Source organism: Ixodes scapularis, unplaced genomic scaffold, assembly GCF_016920785.2.
Source record: "Ixodes scapularis isolate PalLabHiFi unplaced genomic scaffold, ASM1692078v2 PGA_scaffold3__209_contigs__length_174095766, whole genome shotgun sequence".
Classification (NCBI taxonomy): domain Eukaryota; kingdom Metazoa; phylum Arthropoda; class Arachnida; order Ixodida; family Ixodidae; genus Ixodes; species Ixodes scapularis.
This window is the reverse complement of record NW_024609868.1, coordinates 129,140,135-129,160,168: the sequence shown is the minus strand read 5'-3', so window position 1 is coordinate 129,160,168 and position 20,034 is coordinate 129,140,135. Positions and strand designations below refer to the sequence as shown.

Genomic DNA, 20,034 nt, shown 5'->3' with positions numbered 1-20,034 from the left:
TTGTTTTCTGCTCGCACCCGGCGCTACATGGCGCCGCTGAGGTAGGCTCTAAGGATGATTGTCTCTGGGCCTGCAGTGTAAGCAACAAAACAACAAACATTGCAACGCTATTTAGGTTGTGCGTGGTGGTTGAGTGTGTGGCTTTGCGCAAGTGTTTCACCGAGAGCTAGGCCGCTTGTGCGAACACTGAGGCTTTCAGACAGGTTCTGTCGGCGTCACAAAGTTTTGCTAAAGTATTTGTAATTGTGCCTGAAATTTTGCAATTACTGACGCCAGAAAGTAATTAAATTACAATTCCTTTTAGCTGAAAGTAATTAATTACAATTACAAATCACCTAGAAAAGTAATTAAATTATAGTAATTACTGTAATTTAATTACTACCCAAGTATGTTGCTGGCGTTATATTGTTCGCAGGCACAAAGACCGATTGAAAATATTCATTAAAGATGCATGCTTTTTGATGGGCAGATATTTCAGACTGTTAAAGAAAACAATAAGGGGAAAGGGGGCATGGTCGAGCTTATTTTAATCTGAAATTATTCAAGCATATGTGTCGCTACTGTCGCTCTTCACTGCATAAAAGATCGCGTAGATGGTCATTGTCGGAAACTCGTCAGAAGGCGCTACTTGTCACATGCTTAGTGGTTCGGAAGTTCAAAGCTATGTCTTTTTGACCTAAATAACTAAGCCATTGGTAAAAAAAAGGCAATAAATGCAGAAATAAAAAGCTGAAAAAACAAACTATCAAGAACCTGCCAGCTGGTTAATAAAACATTTTTCTCACTACGGAATATCATGAAAACATCACTCACAGCACATACAGGGTGATTCAAGGAGACGCCAGGATCTTTAAATCGACCGCAAAATTCGTTTTTTTTGTGCTGCGTTGCCCACAGATGGTGCTTTTTTTTTTTTTTTGTAAAATTTGCAAATAGTAGTGAATTTACCCGAGAAAAAAAGTAAAGAAAGAAAAAGGCTTGGCTCCTATGGAAACGCAGCGACGCCAGCGGTCTTCAAACAACACGGCGCCGTTTCGCACGGGAGACAAGAGATGGCGCAAGTGGTCGCGACGCCAACTGCCGCCAACGAACGAGCATACGACGCCGAGAGCCGACCTCTTTAGCAGACAAGGAACTGCAGTTCCTTGTTGATACTGCGCCTGTTTTTATTTCTGCGACTGTCGCCGCCTGCGGAACGCGCGCCGCTTTTGAGTCGAAAAGATCGTCTGCTAAAAACGCCGGCTCTCGGTGTCGTATGCTCGTTCGTCGGCGGCGTTCGTTGCGCCATCTCTTGTCTCCCGTGCGAAACTGCGCCGTGTTGTTAGAAGACCGGTGGCTTCGCCGCGTTTCCATAGGAGCTAAATCTTTTTCTTTCTTTACTTTTTCCTCAGGTAAGTTCGCTCTTTGCAAATTTTACAAAAAAAAAAAAAAAAGTGCACCATCTGTGGGCAACGCTGCACAAAGTCGTAGCGCGATAGTGGCGACCGAATTTTGCGGTCGATTTAAAGAGCCTGGCGTCTCCTTGAATCACCCTGTCGCCATGTGACACAAATCACGGTGCCTTATAGCCAGTTCTCCATTTATTTTCAATACAAACCTTTGAAAGCGCATTTACCAAACCTGAAAATTCATTGAAGCGTTTACAAAACCCGGTAAAACAGCGACGAGCTTCATCGGTTAGGCTTAACGTGTTTACCACCGTGAGATGAACTAGAGCACTATATAGCTCCTACGGAGCAGAGTAGCGCAATCCTTTGAACCCCGTGTTTTGCCGACAACATGGCCGACAGAGCAGCTCGGCGCGAGTCACGTGGTACTCAGGGTTCCAAGAGGCGGCCCGCCCTATGGGAGAATACATGGAGATCGACATAACACGGCTGATTAAAAAAATAACGGCGAGTTCACACTTTTCAAAACTAGCCTGTCGTGAAGTTAGTAAAGCGCTAAACACTTTATCAAAGTTTTAATAATATCGGATGCGTGTGCAAATGTTGAGAAGGCAATTTCCAGGGCAATGGCGTTTGAAGCAGACGATTTTTGCTCGCAGCGGAGATGGGCTTTTCGGGTTGGCCGGAGCGGGTCACGTGAATGGTGTGACGTCGCCGTGTCGTCTGCTGCATGATGCCGCGCAGGCAATTTTTTAAAAAAAGTTACGTCCTTGTATGACACAAAACTTATCGCATATTATTCTAAAATGTTTCATTATTATGTCAAAAATGATTTCCATTCCGCACATCCCCACAAAACTGAAGAAACAACGATTTTCTCACGTTCTCCATGCATTTCTGACCGCAGTTGGAACCTCCGGGCGTTCGCCGCTAGTCGCCGAGAGACGGCGTTCTAGATTGCGCTACTCTGCTCCGAAGGAGCTATATAGTGCTCTAAGATGAACGACATCGTAAAAGCACAATACTTCCCCCGTTGAGTTTTCCTGTCGTGGTAATAAGCGATTGTCGTCCAGTATGTTGTAATCCTCGGACAGTCGAACGCACAAGCACTTTGTAAAACCAGATATAGTTTTTTTTTTGTTTTTTTTTTTTTTACTGCAGAAATAAACTACGCTTTGCCTAACACTCATTCTCTGCCCAAAGGTAGCGCTAGAGGTCACAACCAGGTAGAGGTACCTTACAACCAGATGCCAAAGTTTCAGCCCGAACGGGCACCTTATTCAAAAGTTATAAGTGATTTTCTGAAAATTTCAATGGGAAAATGGAGCCCATTTTTGCCCGTTTTCGGTTTCTGGTGCCATAGAGCCCCGTGTATTCGAAAACTCCGTCGGCCACCATTTTTCCATTGAATTTTTCAGGAATTCAGTTATAACTTTTGAATAAGGTATCGGATCGGACTGAAGCTTTGGCATCTGGTTGTAACCTCTACGCTACTTTTGGACTGAGAATAAGCGTTTAAGGATGGCTAATTAATTTTTTTACACTTTGTACTTTGTCGTTATGCGGGACCCCGCTGACCACTGCATGCCGGCCATCGTCAACAAAACCACGTGATCCCCGTTCACTACCACGTGACACCTGCGCCGCTCCGCGCTCCTACGGTTAGAGAGCCGACCAGGCCACCACACTCCACACCTTTTTTTGTCAAGGGTTAAGTTAGGGATTTCAGTAGATCACTCCGATAACTCGATACTTTGCCGCACCTTTGCACATGTATACCGTATCATTATCAAAGTGTAAAAAGTAGGTGTTTTCATCTCGACTCAGGCATGGTTTCGAGGTCGATATCTTTTTTAATTATATTTAATTTTTACAAAAGACATATAATGTGTGGGTCCACTCTTGATATGAAAGAGAGCGCAAACGGCAAGCTTGGCGAACGTTTTGTTCTCAATTTATCCACCACTGAAGCAGTGGCGGATCCAAGGGGGGGGGGGGGGGGGCGGTGGGGGCGATCGCCCCCCCCCCCCCCCCCCCCCCCCGGGGGTTCTTCGTCAGCTCGAAGAAAAAACGTAAGCAATCGACGCGAGAAACAAAAGATTAAAACAGCGGTGGGTGGACGCGCCTGCTGGGCGCTTCCAAAGTGGGGTTTATCTCCGTCAAGGTCACGGTACGTCTTCCCGACAGGGACGGCGCCAGGAGTTTCGAAGTGGAGAGACAGTGGGGAGGCGCACCAAATTAGGGAGCCTTCATGTGCGCTTTGCTAGGGTGATGCCACCCTTTGTAATACCTCTCGCCGACAAACCAGCAGCCATTTTGGTTCTCGGCGATAATCCATGGGGCTTATAACCCTCCCGGAAACAAGCACCTTAGCTCACAAGTTCGGAGCAGTGTTGTGGAACTCACGGAGGGAGGATTAGCATTTTCCCCCTCGGATCGGAGGACCGATGGACACAAAGGCCATTTTCCGGAGCACGGGGAGACAATGAGAGGAACAAAATGACGGTGGAAGAGGGTGTGGGAAAGGGAAACAGGCAGTTGGCATCACTCTATGCGAAGCGCACATGAAGGCACCCTACACCAAATATCGGGGTCCTCGACTGCAGGCACACTTCCAAGCAAGGCCAGCACGTCGAGCCACGGGGGGAAAATACCTTCAACATATCTAGTCCCCTTTCTCTCTCTCTCTGTCTCCCTCTCTCTCTTTGGGGGTTGTCAGCGAAAAATTTGTGCCCTGAAAGCTCCCAAACGCAGACGTCAAGCAGCCTTCCTCAAGGGTAGCGGAATATCCTTCCTCTCTAGCGGCCGCCTTTTCGTCACTTTTCGTTTGATGGTTTCTTCGTGGTTCTGGGCTTGTCTTTTGGCATGTCTTTTTTGGCTTGCTTTGAGATGCTGTCGCCCACGGACTCACTACCCTAGGTATCTTATTGGCACAGTGTGCTCATTGCCAAGGGAAGTGCGGAGGGGACGTACCGGGAGGAGACGTTCCGAGGGGGGGGGGGGGGATGTAGCTTGTACAACTGAGAGAGGAAGCAAATGCTCTGGGTACAGTGTAGTCTGGGTCTGAGCTTCTCCTGAAGACGCTCCGGACTTCCCCACGACCTTGGCTTAAACATAAGCACGCTTCCGTCCTCGCCTCCATCCTTCATTGAGGATCAGCGCCGCAGCGCGGAATACAGAAAGAAGCCGACGAGCGCCAGAAGGGGGAGATGTTTCCTCTAATGGGCTTCATACTGCCTACGGTACGACTTCTCGTGGCGGGAAGCTAATAAAAGAAAGATAAACGGTACGAGCACTCTAAAGGCTGGAGGCTGCTTACACGGGTTCCTCAAGCCGACGCCGTAAACATTTATTTGTATACAACGCCGTTTCAACTTAGGGTGGCGGGACATATTTTAGGAAAGGCGCCCGCTACCCCTTGTCTCCCCTTGGCGCCGTCTTTACTTTTCGAGTTAAACGCGGCTTCTGTGTACTGACGGCAGAGCTTTCGCGCGGCTTTGCAGGAGCGAATATGTGTGTGTCGAACGGACTTGGGGAAAACGAGGCCCTTTCAAAGATGCGGCTATGCATAAATTAAATAGACAGTGCCTGTGCCCGTTCGAGTGAACACCGACTCCCAAACATCCATGCTCCAGTCGTGATCGGCCTTTAGCCCAGTTGAGATTCGCCGACCTTACAACCGCTCTGCCCTATCATATCTCTTCACATGTCCTCTCGACCCTGACGAATGAGCTAACTACCCAGAAACAAGTAAGTGTTCCTTTGATACAGAAAATATCCAGACGAAGTGCAATTGAATATAATTTGGAAGGATCCATATTGCTGGTTTAAGGTCTTGTCTAAGTTCAAAAGTTATAGTTGCCGAACTGCAACATGCTTTCAAAAATATTCAACAATTATTCGCTTTCGTTCTCTCGAGTTGCATCCGGAACACGTGAAAACACGAAATTGGGTTGGCAATGCCGCATGTGCTGCGCTCTGGACATTCCAATTATACAGCGAACAACCGACGAACTTGCGTGGCAGCGTTCGTTTCGCTCGCTGCGTCAACAGTGTTTTGACGCCGCGAGCAGCGTCGAAGCCGCCGGGCCATTTTTGTCGCTTGTTTGCAACGTACTCGCTCCGCTGATTTAAGTCGCTCTTCCCGTTGCCGCGGCAGTTGAGCACTAGCTCCAACCAGAATGTCTGCCAAGGCAATGTCTTTAAGCTGCCCTAAATCGACTGGTCACGTAGTGTCGGTCTGAAACCCAAGTTTCAGAAAGGATGGTGTCACCACAATTTTAGAGCACAGCTCTTAGGGGCCCGTTCCCGGCTTGAGCGGCGTCGGCGTCGCCGTAACCAAGGTCACCCCAAGGTCACGCGACCCCCCAAAGGTCACCCTAAGGTCACGTGACCCCCAAGGTCACGTGACACCCAAAGTCACGTGTCCCCCGAGGTCACGTGACCCCCCCAGAAGTCACGTGACCACCCCCCAGGGTCACGTGAACCCCCCCCCCCCCCGCCGAGGTCACGTGACCTCCCCGATGACGTCATCGTCACCGATGACGTCACCGGCATACGCATCGTCATCGTCATCATCACTGATGACGTCATCAGTGACGTCACTGATGACCTCACCGGCATCCGCATCGTCATCGTCACTGATGACGTCATCAGTTACGTCACTGATGACATCATCGGCATCGTCACGTGACCCCCAAGGTCACGTGACCCCCCAGGTCACTTCACCCCCCAGTACCCTTCCCTCCTCCTCCTCAAGAGCTGCGCTCTAATTCGGTGTTACAGGGAGTTGTAAACGGCTTTCACTTTTTTGAGATACTTACCTCTAGCGTGGTCACCCGAAAGGTTTTATTTAATTCAAAGAGTTCATCCCCGACAGGTAAACCGATACAAAGGCTCTCAAGATCTATATTATGTTATCCGAGTTTAGTAAGAACGATAACTCCACAAAAAATATAAGCACTCGCCCCCCCGCCGTTTTACACCGAGGAACCGCCCCCCCTAAAATGGAGGTCTGGATCCGCCCCTGCACTGAAGCGGCCGAGGCTAAAACTGACGTTTCTCCCACCTGTCGGGCGGGGATCGCATGTTTGACTGCTCGCTATTTTGTCACAGCTATTGCACTCACTCTTCTCTCTCACACTTCCAAAATGGTTTTCATTGTGCTGAACAGAGTGTCTAACAGAAATTTTTATCGGTTTGGTTTGGGTATACGGCTTTCGGTTCAGTTCCGGTTTAGTTCCGGGACGCAGAAATAACGCTTCAAGCCAGTTTGGACAGCTAAATTTATATATATATTTTTCGCGTTCTTTTGGCAAGAGGCATTATTTTCGCCGTGAACTGAGTAACTATACTGTATACGTTTTATCAATCGGACAATTTTTATTTTCAGGTACCAAAAATAAGAAATTGTGTTATTTATTTTCGACAAAACAGTAAAAGAAAATGTAGGTTAAAATACAAAATGTCGTGTTTATACGACTCAACATGCATTTGTTTACCTCAGTCACATAACTTTACAAATTGTGTTTACACAAAGTCCGGTTCTTATCTGAGCGTTGGCCGAACTCTCTCCGCATCGGCCGAACGCATTTCTAGTTTATTACTAATGTTTCACACACATATTTTTCGGTGTATTTTTTTTAATATGTGGAAAAGATGTTTTTGTTTCTTTTACTTATGGCTTATTTTGAAGTATATGCGCTATATGTTACCATACTTCTGACATTGATAGAATATTTCTGTCATATCTGAAATACATGGAAGGACATGATCACACATATCTGGCATACTTTTTATGTATTTAGAAGTATGTTATGCATTTAAAATATATTCCTGAATGTCGAAAAAAAAAAACTAAATTAATACGCTTATTAATGGCGAATTCGGGTGGTCGCCTCTCTTCTCTGGCCTTGATTCAACAGAGCGCCCCATCCTCGCTACTAGAGCTACTCGAGATCCTTTTCAGCCGATCACAGCTGCCGTGCTCAGAGCGCTCCGACATTCTCGGACCAGTCACGGGTAAAACTTCTTGACATTGGAGATTCTGCAGCGTGCGATGGACGATTGAACGAAATTTACGCTCGAAACATGATGATATAACGGCTTTGACGGCTCAGAACTTTGAAACAAGTTTTCCTACCAGAATATGTACATGCTGAAAGAAACACGTCCGAGAAATGTGAAAAAAAAAAAAAAAAAATAGAAATGTTTTTTTTTTGTAATAACGTGCGGAACTTTAACAGTATTAGAAATATTCCTCCGTGAATTAATTTATTCCTTAATGTGAAAAAAATAACATAAATACATTATTTTGTATTGCCGCGCCCGCAGCTGGCCAAGTAGGCAGCGCGGCCGTGGCCTAGTTTGGACATTTCTTCGAAACTCAACATGAATAACAATAAAAATTAGAAATCTTCCCCCATGAGTTAATTTATTCCTTAATGTAAAAAAAAACAAAAAACATAAATACATTATTTTGTATTCTGCAGATGCAATGATATGTTACATATATACTGTCCGTTGTAAAAAAATTGCCCAGTTTAGGGCATATTTGCCCGTAGATACATGTTTGGACATTTCTTCGAAACTCAACTTGAATAACAATAATCATATCTTAAGACGACAATTACCTAGGCTGTACATAGATCATTCTTAAAAAGTTTAACATCTCCACCATAAATAGGTTCGGCTATAGCGCGCTTCAAACATGGCACAAACGACAATTGTCAGAAACCCGTCGTCCTTCCTCGCTCCTTCGGGAATTTATTTCTTTAAAACAGCATGCTAGGACATTGTAATAAACGGCATTGTCTTTCGCAAAGAACGCGGCACCGCGTGTAAAAAAAAAAGGATTATAAAAAAAATAAAAGTTACGAATGTACTTTTTTGCTTGAATTCAAATAAAACCGCCCGCCGGTCTTTCGAAGTTCGACGATCTTCGCACTTTTACCCTAGAAGTTCGAAGTTGGTCACACTTTTGACTTTTCAGGATTCGAAAGTTCGAAACTTTTCGGATTCTCTGAATTAATAAGTTTGAAAATGATCGAATTCCTTAGCGTGCAAAGTTCGAAAAGCTTCGATCTTTTTAGTGCAGAAATGCGAAAGGTCGAAAATTGTCGAATTTTTTGTCTGTAATGTTCGAAAGTTCTGCCGTCGCCGTCGCGAACTGTGCGGTTCCCGTTTGTTTAAGTCGCATAAGCGCAAGTTCTCACGATTAAGTACGTACTTTCAGTTTTACACTCGTCCGCTTCTAATTTTTTATTCGTTACAACATCAGAGCAGAATGTACTTTTTACAGCGAAGCTGTTTATGTCTAGGGTTCCGTAGATTTTTCGTGTGCGTCGATAGTCCTCGACATGTGTGTGCGTACCTTTCGTCACGATGACCAACTGGCAAGACAGTCAATGTGTTCGTACCTTTATTCAACATTCGGTGTCATGTCTGTGCCGCGTGCTATAACAGCTTCGCTGGTCATCCACCTTCCCAGAGTGGAATGGCTCATGATATTTCGGCAGTTTTACTCACCTCTGGAATTCTGCGTTTTTTCTTCTCATATTTGATTACTATTTGATCGTGTATCACAGCTGCCTCACTGATGCCCGCCACAGCACACATTGAGCGACGATAAATGAAAGGTAATACCAATGAAGAATCGCAGCGGTCAGACGTGGAACGGCGCATCAACGAGGGTAAATCGCTTTTATTCGGTCGTTCTGGAAGGTCGATCTAGTCGAGGAACAGAAGACACTTCTTTGGCTTACGCGATGTTGTACATGTCGTGTCGAACGTAGCTCGCCCGGAACTAACGCCAAAACGTGGAGAGCGACATTTCTGCGTCGCAGGACACGCCACGTAGACTTCGAGTGTCTGCTCTTAAAACACACTTTGATAGTCCACTAAGCCGGGAGTAGGCAACCTACTCATAGAGTGGTGGGTCGAATGAATGCTGACAAATATATCTGTGTCGGCTCGGTTACTCACGAGGAAAACAGAGCTGAAAAGAAACTGATTTTTCCCGATAGGGAGTATTCACTGGCGGCCATATAGCTGTGTGCGCGAATGCTGAGCGCGTGCTGATGGCGAGCTGCCACAGTTGTTTTGCAACGTGCATTCCGCACCATCGAGAGTGCCGGTCTTAGCAGCCTATTGATGTCAGCGCGTTCTGAGCATGCGCTCTAAACAGCGCCCACAAATATGGCGTCTAGTGAATATTCCCTATAAATAGAGGACTAGCCCGTAGATCAGCAGAATCTCAAGGGGCGTATCAAAAATAAACTTTTCAATAAAACACAAAACTAGAGAAAAGTACTCACGCTGTTTCTGTTCGCTTAAAGGTAGGCCCTTATTCCTTTTTTGGACATACTCGTCTAAATACCGCGTATTAACGCCGAGTGTGTTAAAGGGGCACTCTGGCGATTTTTTTATGGTCGCTGATTTGCCTTAAAACTGGCTCAACACACCGATAGACACGGCTTTACCAGTTCCCCAAGGATTGCGTGAAAAGAAAAACATTTCGCGAAGTTATTGAATTTTCTAATTTCGTTTTCATCGTGTTTCTAAAACCGAAAGCCCCCCCTCGCAACATTAAAGTGTGACGACAGAAATGGTACAAGGTGGCCAGTAAGCCATGTTCCCAACTGATTACAAGACATATCATGATGGGAAAATAATGCTTGGTATCTGATTCACTAAAAAGCACGAAAAAAAAAAAACACTCGACATAATCTGTTTAAGACTACCTGAGCGACATGAAAGTCTGTACCATTTGTGACGTCACACCACTGGAGAGCGCGCGGAAATTTGAATGTAGGTTTCGGCATCATCTTCATTCACGGTTTTCTCAACTGCTGTTTTGAATTTTGAGAAAATACCGTGGAGACTAAAGTCCGGGTAGTCAGAAAATGCAATTTGTTTGGGTAGCTCGAAAGACGGTCGGAGTAGCCCTTCAAAGGCATCGCATCTCGGCGGAGCAGGTGGAGCGAAAGCTCGCGCTGCAGACCTTCGGTTCAGTCCCCACGCCTGCCGGTTTAAACCTAGATGAGCATCGTACCGGCGTGCGGTCATGTTATCACTACTGCATGGTGCACGTTAAAAACCCCAGAATAGCTGCGGTACCGCACTGGCAAAATTTCCCGTCTACAGGTTAGACATTAGACGTTCATGTAACTTCCTCCTGTCTAAACAATGAGACAACACAATTACTTTTTTAGTTTTTCTTGGGAACTCGCGATTGAATTATCTGTACTCACAAAGAGAGAGTCCCCTCCAATCTTCCGCAGACAGTTCAGAACCGCAGTTGCTTTACACAGCCTAATCGGTGCGGAATTGTCTGAGCTAGTCTTGCATTTTACCTAGCAATATTAAAATTGTATTATACAGGCTGCTAAATTTTAATTCAAACCTGTTTTTTTTTTGTTTTTTTGTAAGAAAGAGGACAAGAGATATGGAAGCACCGTGTTCACCATGTGTTTATTAGGCTCGGGGGACATTGGATGAGGAAATAATCGTCGTGTTAAGTTCACTAATTAACAAAATTCTGTTGGTCGACTTCTCATTCATTGGTTTTAGGGGTGATGTTGTAATTGCAGTATTGACGGAAATTACTATTAGAGACCAGACCAACTTAGAGGATCTGCGAAAAGGCAATGGTTCCTAATACTATCTTCAATCAATTTTTGAGTTTTTTTTCGCCGGATTTGTAAAGTGCTTTTAAGAGGGTCGTCGCAAGCCCTGCCCTTAATGACGCTGGGAAAGAGTGACGCGTCGTTCCAGTCACATTGTCACTATCTCGGCTGCGTGTCCTTGAGGGAGTCGCTGACGACACAAGTGACCACATGAATTAAACGTCCACGCCACTTTTCGAAGCGTCATTGTGGGCAGGGCTTGCGGTGACCTCTAATTCGAATAATGTTCTAAAAACCATTACTTTTTTGCAAATTATTTGAATTTGTTTAACTTCTAATCGTAATTGCTATCAATACTCATATTGCAACGTGGACAAGCATGGAACCCATTATTAAAAGTTAATTACCATACTTTAGTTAATTGGTAACTTCCAATGACGATTACTCCGTATCTAATGTCCACTGAGCCTGTTAAATACAGGGCGCAGACGGCACTCGTCAAACTGTCACACCCTTTTAGAAAAATCTGTTCGGATTAAAGTGATACACCCTGTATAGGGAATAATGTTTCTTGCTTGTTCCTGTTTACGTAGTTTAAAAGACGGAGCTGCACGATGGACGTTGCCACATATCTCCCGCTGGAATGTTTTCAGCCATTCCTCGGGAAAACTGGGGTCGTGAACTGGTTGTACCAAACTGAAGGGGAATTTTTCTGAAAGGGCGCGAAAAACTTAATTTCACATTTAGACAAGTGTTAACAAATCTCAAACAGCAATCTAAAAAAAAAAAAAAAGAGTGAGTAAGGTTTTGTCTTTAAACGTATATGTCTCTCTAGTTTTCTAATTTTTTTTTATTCATAAATGCAATTTTCTTTTTTGAGACGCGTTTAGTTGATATGTTAATTATCCGACCTAAGAAAACGAGCAACCACTTGCCGTTGAGAATTGAAATCCCGTCTATCGTAGGATTTGTTCGACGAGAAAGCAATTACTCCAGCACCGGCGAACTGGGGGCAACAGCTTGCGGGGCGACATAAAGCGCCGGTTATTCCCACGTGCCAAAGTACCGCCATACATCGTTTGGCTGTGCCGCGGGCAATCCAATAAAATGCCGGCGATGCGTCGCCATATATTGTTTTCTTAGGAAGCATCCTCCACGCGAACGTACGCTCCCCTTACTGGTCAGCCTAGACAGCTAGCGATGAGGCTCCGTCATCGAGCGCGCTCCCATTGGTCTGCTGTGGCTACCGGCGACGCACCGCGTCTGCAGCAACGCACCGCGTTTGCGGCGACGCTTCGCCATCTTTGTCTCAAGCGCATCCCAACATGCATCACCTTGGCGGTACTCGTATGCTCAATTGGGAATTGTAGTAGACCGTTTCCGCAGCCCGCTAAGCACCCGGATAGCGCTCCGTAATCCGCCACAAGACCTTGAACTATGCAGACAAGGCTGGCGGCGCGCATGCGCAGCTGCGGCGTTTTCTTCGGGGATAACGTAGCGGAGGAGAAAAACGATCCACTACAATTCCCCAATGATATTCATCCAGCGTCTTAGGCCGGCTCGTGTTGCGCGGATTGCCGACCCTATACCCTAAAGCACAGCCAATGCATCGCAGAAAAAAATAAAAACAACAATAGCGTGCAGACTGAGACGTGTTTCTCCCTGGTCACGTTGGTCATAAAAAAGAACTGTCTTCAGACATGTACGAAGCGACTTCGAAGATGGTGTATCCGCAGATAGTCCTTTCATCGTGTCTGAAGAGCGTGTGTTTTGCACGACGCACGAGCGGTGCGAGGACAGCGGTTTTAGGAGAAAGTTTAGATTTCACTCGGTGTCGAGCGTATCGTGTCCGCGAGAGCACGGGTGTCCTCGTACTCGTGGCACCCCGGTACCCTTCCACAAATAGGCGACCAGAGCGGCTCCTCGGACGCTGCCTCGACACAACCGGCACATCTGCGGTCCATAGTCACGTGACAGCTTAAGAAAGGCGGGGCGTGGCGAGTTTACAGAGCGTCGTTCCGCAGCCAAGGAGGTGTCGGTACGAGCCGAAACCTAAGAACCAATCGCGAAACTTGAATCTACGATAGGCCATTCCCTGCTTCTCTTGAGCTGTCGATGGACACGATAGTGGAAGAGTGCATGCATCCGCGATAGGAATATGAAAATGTGTCGAAAGCTGGATTTTGTCGCGTTGCCCCGAACTCGCTAAGAACTAAGACCCGAGATTAGTGCGGTGCGCTTGCTTTGCTGAGTGATGCGCTAGTGCACCACCCCTCCGGTAGATTTGGACACCAGGAGAGCGTGGCTCGCTGGTGTCCACGTACAAACGTCCGGGCCAGCCGAGCGAGATGACGTCTTCACTTTGTCACATTCGAGTCACTTGGGAGATGACACAACCAGCCCGACCCGACTGGGCCGGAGTCGGTCGCTACGTGTCGTCCTCGAGACCAGCTCGGGGTCGTAATGTGTCCGATCCGGGAGAGTGCCGGGTTCAACCGGCTCACTCTCGACGCCGACTCTCTGGCGTTTGTCCGGGACTCGGTGTCTGTTCGACCTGCTTTAACGGCCAGCTGCTGACGACGAGGACGCAAGGCCTCGGCATGGGACGCTGTCGGCGTTTTCGGTTCACGCCACCTGGCCCATACTGAGTCCGAGGCTAGGGTGGGCGCAGAGGCAGTACAGCATGCCGCAGCCTGGACACGCTGCTCCCACCGATGCGCTGTTAGCCGGGTTCACTGCGAAGGAGGAACGGCGTCTGTGAGCCTTTCTTTCTCTTTACCTCTCTCCACCAGACGCTGTCGGTGGCTCAAAGGCAAAGCACTGACCCACGGATCCCCAGCTGGCGGGTTCGAACCCAAGCCAAGTTGCCCGCAACGGCAGGCTTATTGCGAACAAGGCGCCGTGCCATCGAGATTTAGGTTGCGCGTCAAACGATCCCCAGGGGCTCTAAAATAATTTTCAGTCCTCCGCTGGGGAGCGCCGGATGTTCTTCTTTTGGTTTGGTACGTGGCAAACCCCCAAACTCGATTCGATTTCAGCTCTTTCCACCAGGAAGCGGAAGAAGCGTGTCGCGAGTGTCTGCGCACCTGCCCGAAGGGAGCGCGGTGTGGATTTACGGCCGAAAGGAATGCGGTGTGCGGTGGTCGAACCTGCTAAACACACGGCTACTGGCAAACACTCCGAGTACAACTTTGCGTCAAAGACTATATGACATTCCGAGTCGAACTATAGAAGACAAGGCCGGCGCCTTACGTCATTGTTATACTTCGTTTCACTTTATGTCCAGACGCAGCCGTCGCTACGAGTTGATGTGACCAATCGAACAGCGTGAAAAGCGCAAGCCACTTAGGGTCATTTCTGTACATGATGGGTTCTGCAACGATGGAACACGTACGATGCCTGACCTGGCATGACGTTGTACTTCTGACACTGTTTGGTACCATCGGCTTGTATCGTCGGCTGCGTCTTCACTTAAAGGCCGGCCCGCAAGCAGAGAGAAGGAACCCGACCCTCACTTTCCTTCTCGCCACTGTGAAAGGAGGAAATCGCCTCTCGTTTCCTCCTCGCCATTTTTCGATTCTTTTTTATTTTTTTTTTTTTTGCCAGTTGCCTTTTTTTTTTTTTTTTACTAGTTTGGGGTGGGGAAAATGAAAGCTTGAAGGATTTGAAAAGATTATCCAGAAGCCAGCCGGCACACCTGCGACAAAGACCTGAACCAACCGAGTAGCTCCCGAAGGAAAAATCCATCAATGTAACCCTGCTTGGCAGTCAATGTTTTCTAGTGGACCGCTGACTGTGCCTGACTGTACGTCAAGCATGTCTGATTGGCCAACAAGTTACTCTGACTGACAGTCAAACTCCAGTCAGACCCCGCTTGTCGGCTTTCTGATGGTTTCCTGGTGGCAGTCGGCCGCCGCGAAATGCCATCAGGATGTCTTGGTGGTGATTCTGACTGTACATCGATTGTCTCTGACTGTACGTCAGAAAGCTTTGACGTGCAGACAGACGTACGGTCAAAGGACGTAAAGTTCGTTCGGATACCGCTATTTCGTCAAATCTATGAATACGAAAAGTAATCTATGCACGAGAAAACGATTTTGGGACGTGAGCCCATAAAACCGCTGACGTTAGAGACATGACACGCAACCGACCGACAACCTTGATCAGAAGGCCGCGGAAGCGCCGAACACGACACTTCGCACTTCGCCGACTTCGCTTCACCCATAGAGGCTTCGCCGAGCTTTCATGAACGATCGCTCTCGACTCGGTTTGCTTGCCCGCTTGCTTTAACCTGTCGATCCTGCCCGGGCTCTACAATGTCTTATGTTTTAGTAGAATTTCCACTCGACAAGACCCAGCCTGTTGTGAGTTCCGACGATGTAAGGGACTTAAGCGGTGTAGTTGAAGACGACAGGGTGTACCAGGTCTACTGGGCCGGTGATGCGCGAACAAAAGGATCGTTCTACGACGCGAAAGTACTCTACATGGCAGGTGAGTAGAACTGAAGTACGGCGAGTGATGTACGAGTGCTTTGCATAACATGCTGACGACTTAACTGCATTTGCAGCCAAAGCATTTTGTATAAAACGAATAGTGAAGTCGAGTGAATCCACCTGGCCAAGACCCTGCGGATGCTTCTAGAGGAGGAGGAGCAAAACCCTGGAACGTTTGCGGACGACATAAAGAACTGCAAAGAACAGCTGCTCGGTATACTCGAAGAGCGCTACAGGGGAGCTCAAGTCAGGAGCAGAGTGCAGGCTCTTGAGGGGGAAATACAGCCTTGCAAGATCTTCCGCACACATGAGAGACAGAGGGTGAGAGAAAACACCTTAAGGGAAGTGCGTGGCGAGAGGGGCGTAGCAACATCGCAGCAAGAAATTGCGGGCGCGTTTGAGGAGGCTTTCGGGAGGTTGTTTCAAGAGGAAAACCTGGACGAGACCGCCTTCGAGTCAATTTTACATGAGTCGCCGACCGTGCCCGAAGAAGCAAGTGACCTTATGAACTGTCCAATTCGACTGTCAGAAGTCAAGCAAGCTATAAAAAGACTGTCACGCAACAAGGCGCCCGGCCCGGACGGCATTGGAGCAGAGTTTTATAAGATCTTCTCGGATGCGCTCTGCCCAATCCTGGTTCAGGTGTTCGAGGACATAAAGAAACGCAAGCTGCTCCCCCCGTCCATGAGGAAAAGTTTTACTGTACTGATACCGAAGAAGTCAAAGACAAGTCCTATAGCTGAGGTCACTGACTTCCGCCCGATCAGCCTACTTTGCTGTGACTTCAAGATTCTAGCCAAGATACTGGCAAGACGACTCGACACTGGGCTTAGATCCGTCATAGGGCCCCATCAGAGCTACGGGATCCGTGGCCGATCGATAGCGCGGAACCTGCACGCCATGCGCTCCGTCTGCGAGGCGACCGCTGTGGGTCACGAGCCTCTCGCTGTGATTCAGCTGGACCTGCGTCAAGCGTTTGACAGGGTGTCTCATAAATTTCTCCATGCAGCACTCAAACACTTCGGTGTGGGGGAGGAGCTGCGGGGGTGGATAGCCCTCTGCTACCGCGACATCAGCACACGCCTACTCATCAACGGAGACAGGGGAGCGCCCATCCGCATAGGGAGGTCGGTCCGTCAGGGATGCCCCCTTTCGCCAATTCTCTTCGCGCTGCAGCTTGAGCCATTATGTCGCGCGATCAATGAAGACCAAACTATCACGGGACTACAACTAGGAAACGAGAATGTCCGGGTTTTGGCCTTTGCGGATGACGTGTCCTTCGTTTGCTCTTCCAAGAGACAGGTGGAGACCATCTTGCGGCATGTGGAGAATTTCACCGTCGCAGCAGGCGCGGAGATAAACAGGGAAAAGTCGGTGGGAGCGTGGCTTGGGGGATGGGCAACAACGCCAAAGCTCTTCGCAGGGATTGGCTGGACCACGTCAGTCGGAAACTATCTCGGTGTTCCTATTGACCCACAGGGACCTTCCTCCACAGTATGGAAAAAGGCTGCCAACTCGGTAGCATCCAAGCTCTCACCCTGGCAGTGCAGACATCTCTCCTTTTTCAACCGTGCATACGTATGCAACGCTGTCATATACCCAGCCGTTCTCTACAAGGCGCAGGCCGTATGCTGCCCTGGAGTGACGGCCAAGAGGATACACAGAAGCTGGGCCGTCTTTGTCTGGAAATCATCCATGGAACGGACACGGCGGGAGCACCTCTTCCTACACCAGGAGGGCGGAGGTCTTGGCCTGGTAAACATCGTGCTCAAGCTACATGTACATCGTTTTCTCCTCTTCCGGGACGCAAAGGACCCCGTTCTCCTGAGTGCGCTACACCACCTCGGCTTCCCTTACCTGGGAAGATGGATGGTGACCACCAGTGGCCGCACAGCGAAGGCAGCCGCATTGCGCTTTTACAGCGAAATAGCGGCCTCCATCGAGTTCTTCCTGGCTCGGTTCTCCTGGGACTATTTGGCGACCGTCGGCAAAAGAAAACTCTACTGGGACACAGTTTCTGTGACCTTTCCATCACCTTTGTATAGGCCGCCGCCAGTACCCGACGGCACAGCAGGACTTTTCAAGCTCGTGCGCCGTCTCCCTGTCTCTGCGGCCAGCAAGGACTTTTTTGTGCGCATGCATCTGGAGGTGCTTCCAGTCAAAACATGGCTGCACCGGAGGGGGATTTTTGTGCCCTGGTCGCTCAACTGCGACCTCTGCGGTGCCACCGAGACCATCCCACACGTCCTCGTCGAGTGTTCGAACGCCTACCTGTTCTGGGACGAGATGAGGACGATTTTCAACCTAAGAACGGCTTTCGACGTAGAGTGGGTTAACCTCAAGTATCTGGCTCTAGGCGGCAGGGAGACGGCAGAGGTGACCTATGTGTTGGTGCTACTAGGACTGCACGCCATCTGGCAATCGCGCACTGCGATGGTGCAATGCCACATAGACGCACGCCCAACCTGGGACTACTTCGTGGCCAAGCTGGACTGGGTGATATCACTGATTGACAGGGGGACAAGCACAGCGACCGACGAGTGGCGGTGCGTGGAAAGACAGCTGGAGGCCGGGGGTATCCGCCGTAGGCACCGGCCTCAGCGTGGTGGGGTTTTGGCGGCTACCTCGCGAGAACCAGTGCGGGGAAGCTGAGTGAGGGGCGCGCTGCGCAGGGGCGCCCTGTTGTGTTGTAAATACGTCATGCCCATGCCCATATAACGTATCTTTCCTCTGTTTTTGCTCGGGCCAGTGACGGTCAAGTTCGTTCTGCTTTGTAAGTCTATCTGTTCAACTGTTGTGCAAACCACCTGCGAGTGGAAATCATCTGTAAATAATATGTAAATAAATGTGTTTTTTAAAAAAAAAAAAAAGGGGCGTAGCATAGCGGTTAGGGTGTCCGATTTGTACGCATGTGGTCGCGGGTTCGATGCGCGGTGATGCTGCTTTTTTTTTTTTGCTTTTTTTTTTCGAACTTTTTGTTTTATTGAGGCATTTGGCGATATTTATGAGTGCGTATAGCTTCACTCTTATATAAATGCTGCCCCTGTTGATGAAATTCCCTTGGCAGTGGCAGTCAGACGTCATCTGATGGACCATCAGATGACGTCTGATGGTCCATCACGTTCCACCAAGGCTGCTGACTGGCAGTCAGTGTCCCAAATTACGTAGCTTGATGGAATTTTCAATAGGGCTGTTTTGAGCGAGCTTGGCACTTGCTCTTCCCAACGAGTTGCATTGGCTCTTTTTTAGCATTGGTTTGGAAGACGATTCTTTGCTGTTGTGAGAGCACAAATGCCTTGTTCTGCTCAAAGAAGTAGTCATTGAAGTATCAATTTTAATATAAATATCTAATTTGCCGTCTTTTGTTGTTTAGGCGGATTCATGGCGACAACGGGAAGTACGAGCGGCGTTTTCTGTATATCAGGGATGGCGCTCCATAGACCAGTGGTTCTCAATCATCATGGTTCGTAAACCGGCTGAGGTACGTGACAGAGGATCCCATCCGCAGTGGGTCTAGCACTTTTCTGTGTAGAGCGTTTTGCTGTAGGGCATTTCGGTGCGGACATTTTGGTGCACAGACATTTCAGTGTACGCACTTTTTGCTGCAAAGACTTTTCGGTGTGGGACTTTTCGGTGAGCGGATATTTCGGTGCACGGACATTTTGATGCATGGACATTCGACGCTATGGTTTGCTCGCCAGTATCTCTTTTCCAACGTACGCTGACACGCTTCACATCGTGTTTGCGCGTTGAGTTGATAGAAATAGTCTCCTCTATAAGGTCTTGACTATTATTGGTCCTGCGTGTAGGAAACGACCCAAACAGCAAGACGTTTGAAGTTGTTTGTGTGGCAGAACAATTTTGAATATCTTCAAATGCGCCTCCTCCGCGTAATCGCATAGCTCCGATTGTTAATAATAAATTGTGATGACCTCGCACGACAAAAAAAAAAAATACAAAAAACAATGTAATTATTACTTGTAACTCATTAGGGAATAAAGTAGGCGTGTGCGGGTACAAAATAAGTGTAATCAAATCAAATATCGATTTGAATCAAGTAAACAAGCCGAATTTGGTGAATGCTAAATCTATTTTATTTGGTATCAAATGTTTGCTCATTCTCGTACGAAAAAAAAAAAAACAGTGACCACAGATCATACACAGAGTATGATCTGTGGTCAACGTCTCCTTCCATGCCGTAATGATGTCGCCGGACGTAAAGAACTGCGTTACAATCGTGGTTATACAGGGCGATTTTTTTTTAACGACTAGACATTTTTCTAAAAAAGACGTCAGAGTTACGCAATTGCGGTTTGTGCCTTATCTATAGTCATCAAAAACACCAAATCATTCATTTTTAAAGAGATGTAGTGGTCGTGAAGTGGCTCACGGCGTCCTAAAAAGCCTAATTTGGACGCGAATCGTGTTACCGCAATCTTTTCGGCCACCGCACTCCTCGCCCCTTCTACAGTGGCGTTGTCACAGCGATGCGCATGATTTGTCGCTTTAGCTTCATGGCGTTAGGCT

The 20,034-nt window shown here is 47.9% G+C and overlaps 1 protein-coding gene across 1 annotated transcript in view; it reads right to left on the bottom strand.

Moving 5' to 3' along the window:
• Positions 1-13,639: 13,639 nt before the first annotated feature.
• The window catches only part of LOC120841526 (LIM/homeobox protein Awh), a 63,702-nt gene continuing 57,307 nt past the window's right edge, over positions 13,640-20,034 (bottom strand). Inside the window, exon 5 of the mRNA XM_040212445.1 lies at positions 13,640-13,749. Coding sequence (XP_040068379.1) covers positions 13,640-13,749 — 110 coding nt within the window. The remainder of the gene's footprint in view (positions 13,750-20,034) is intronic.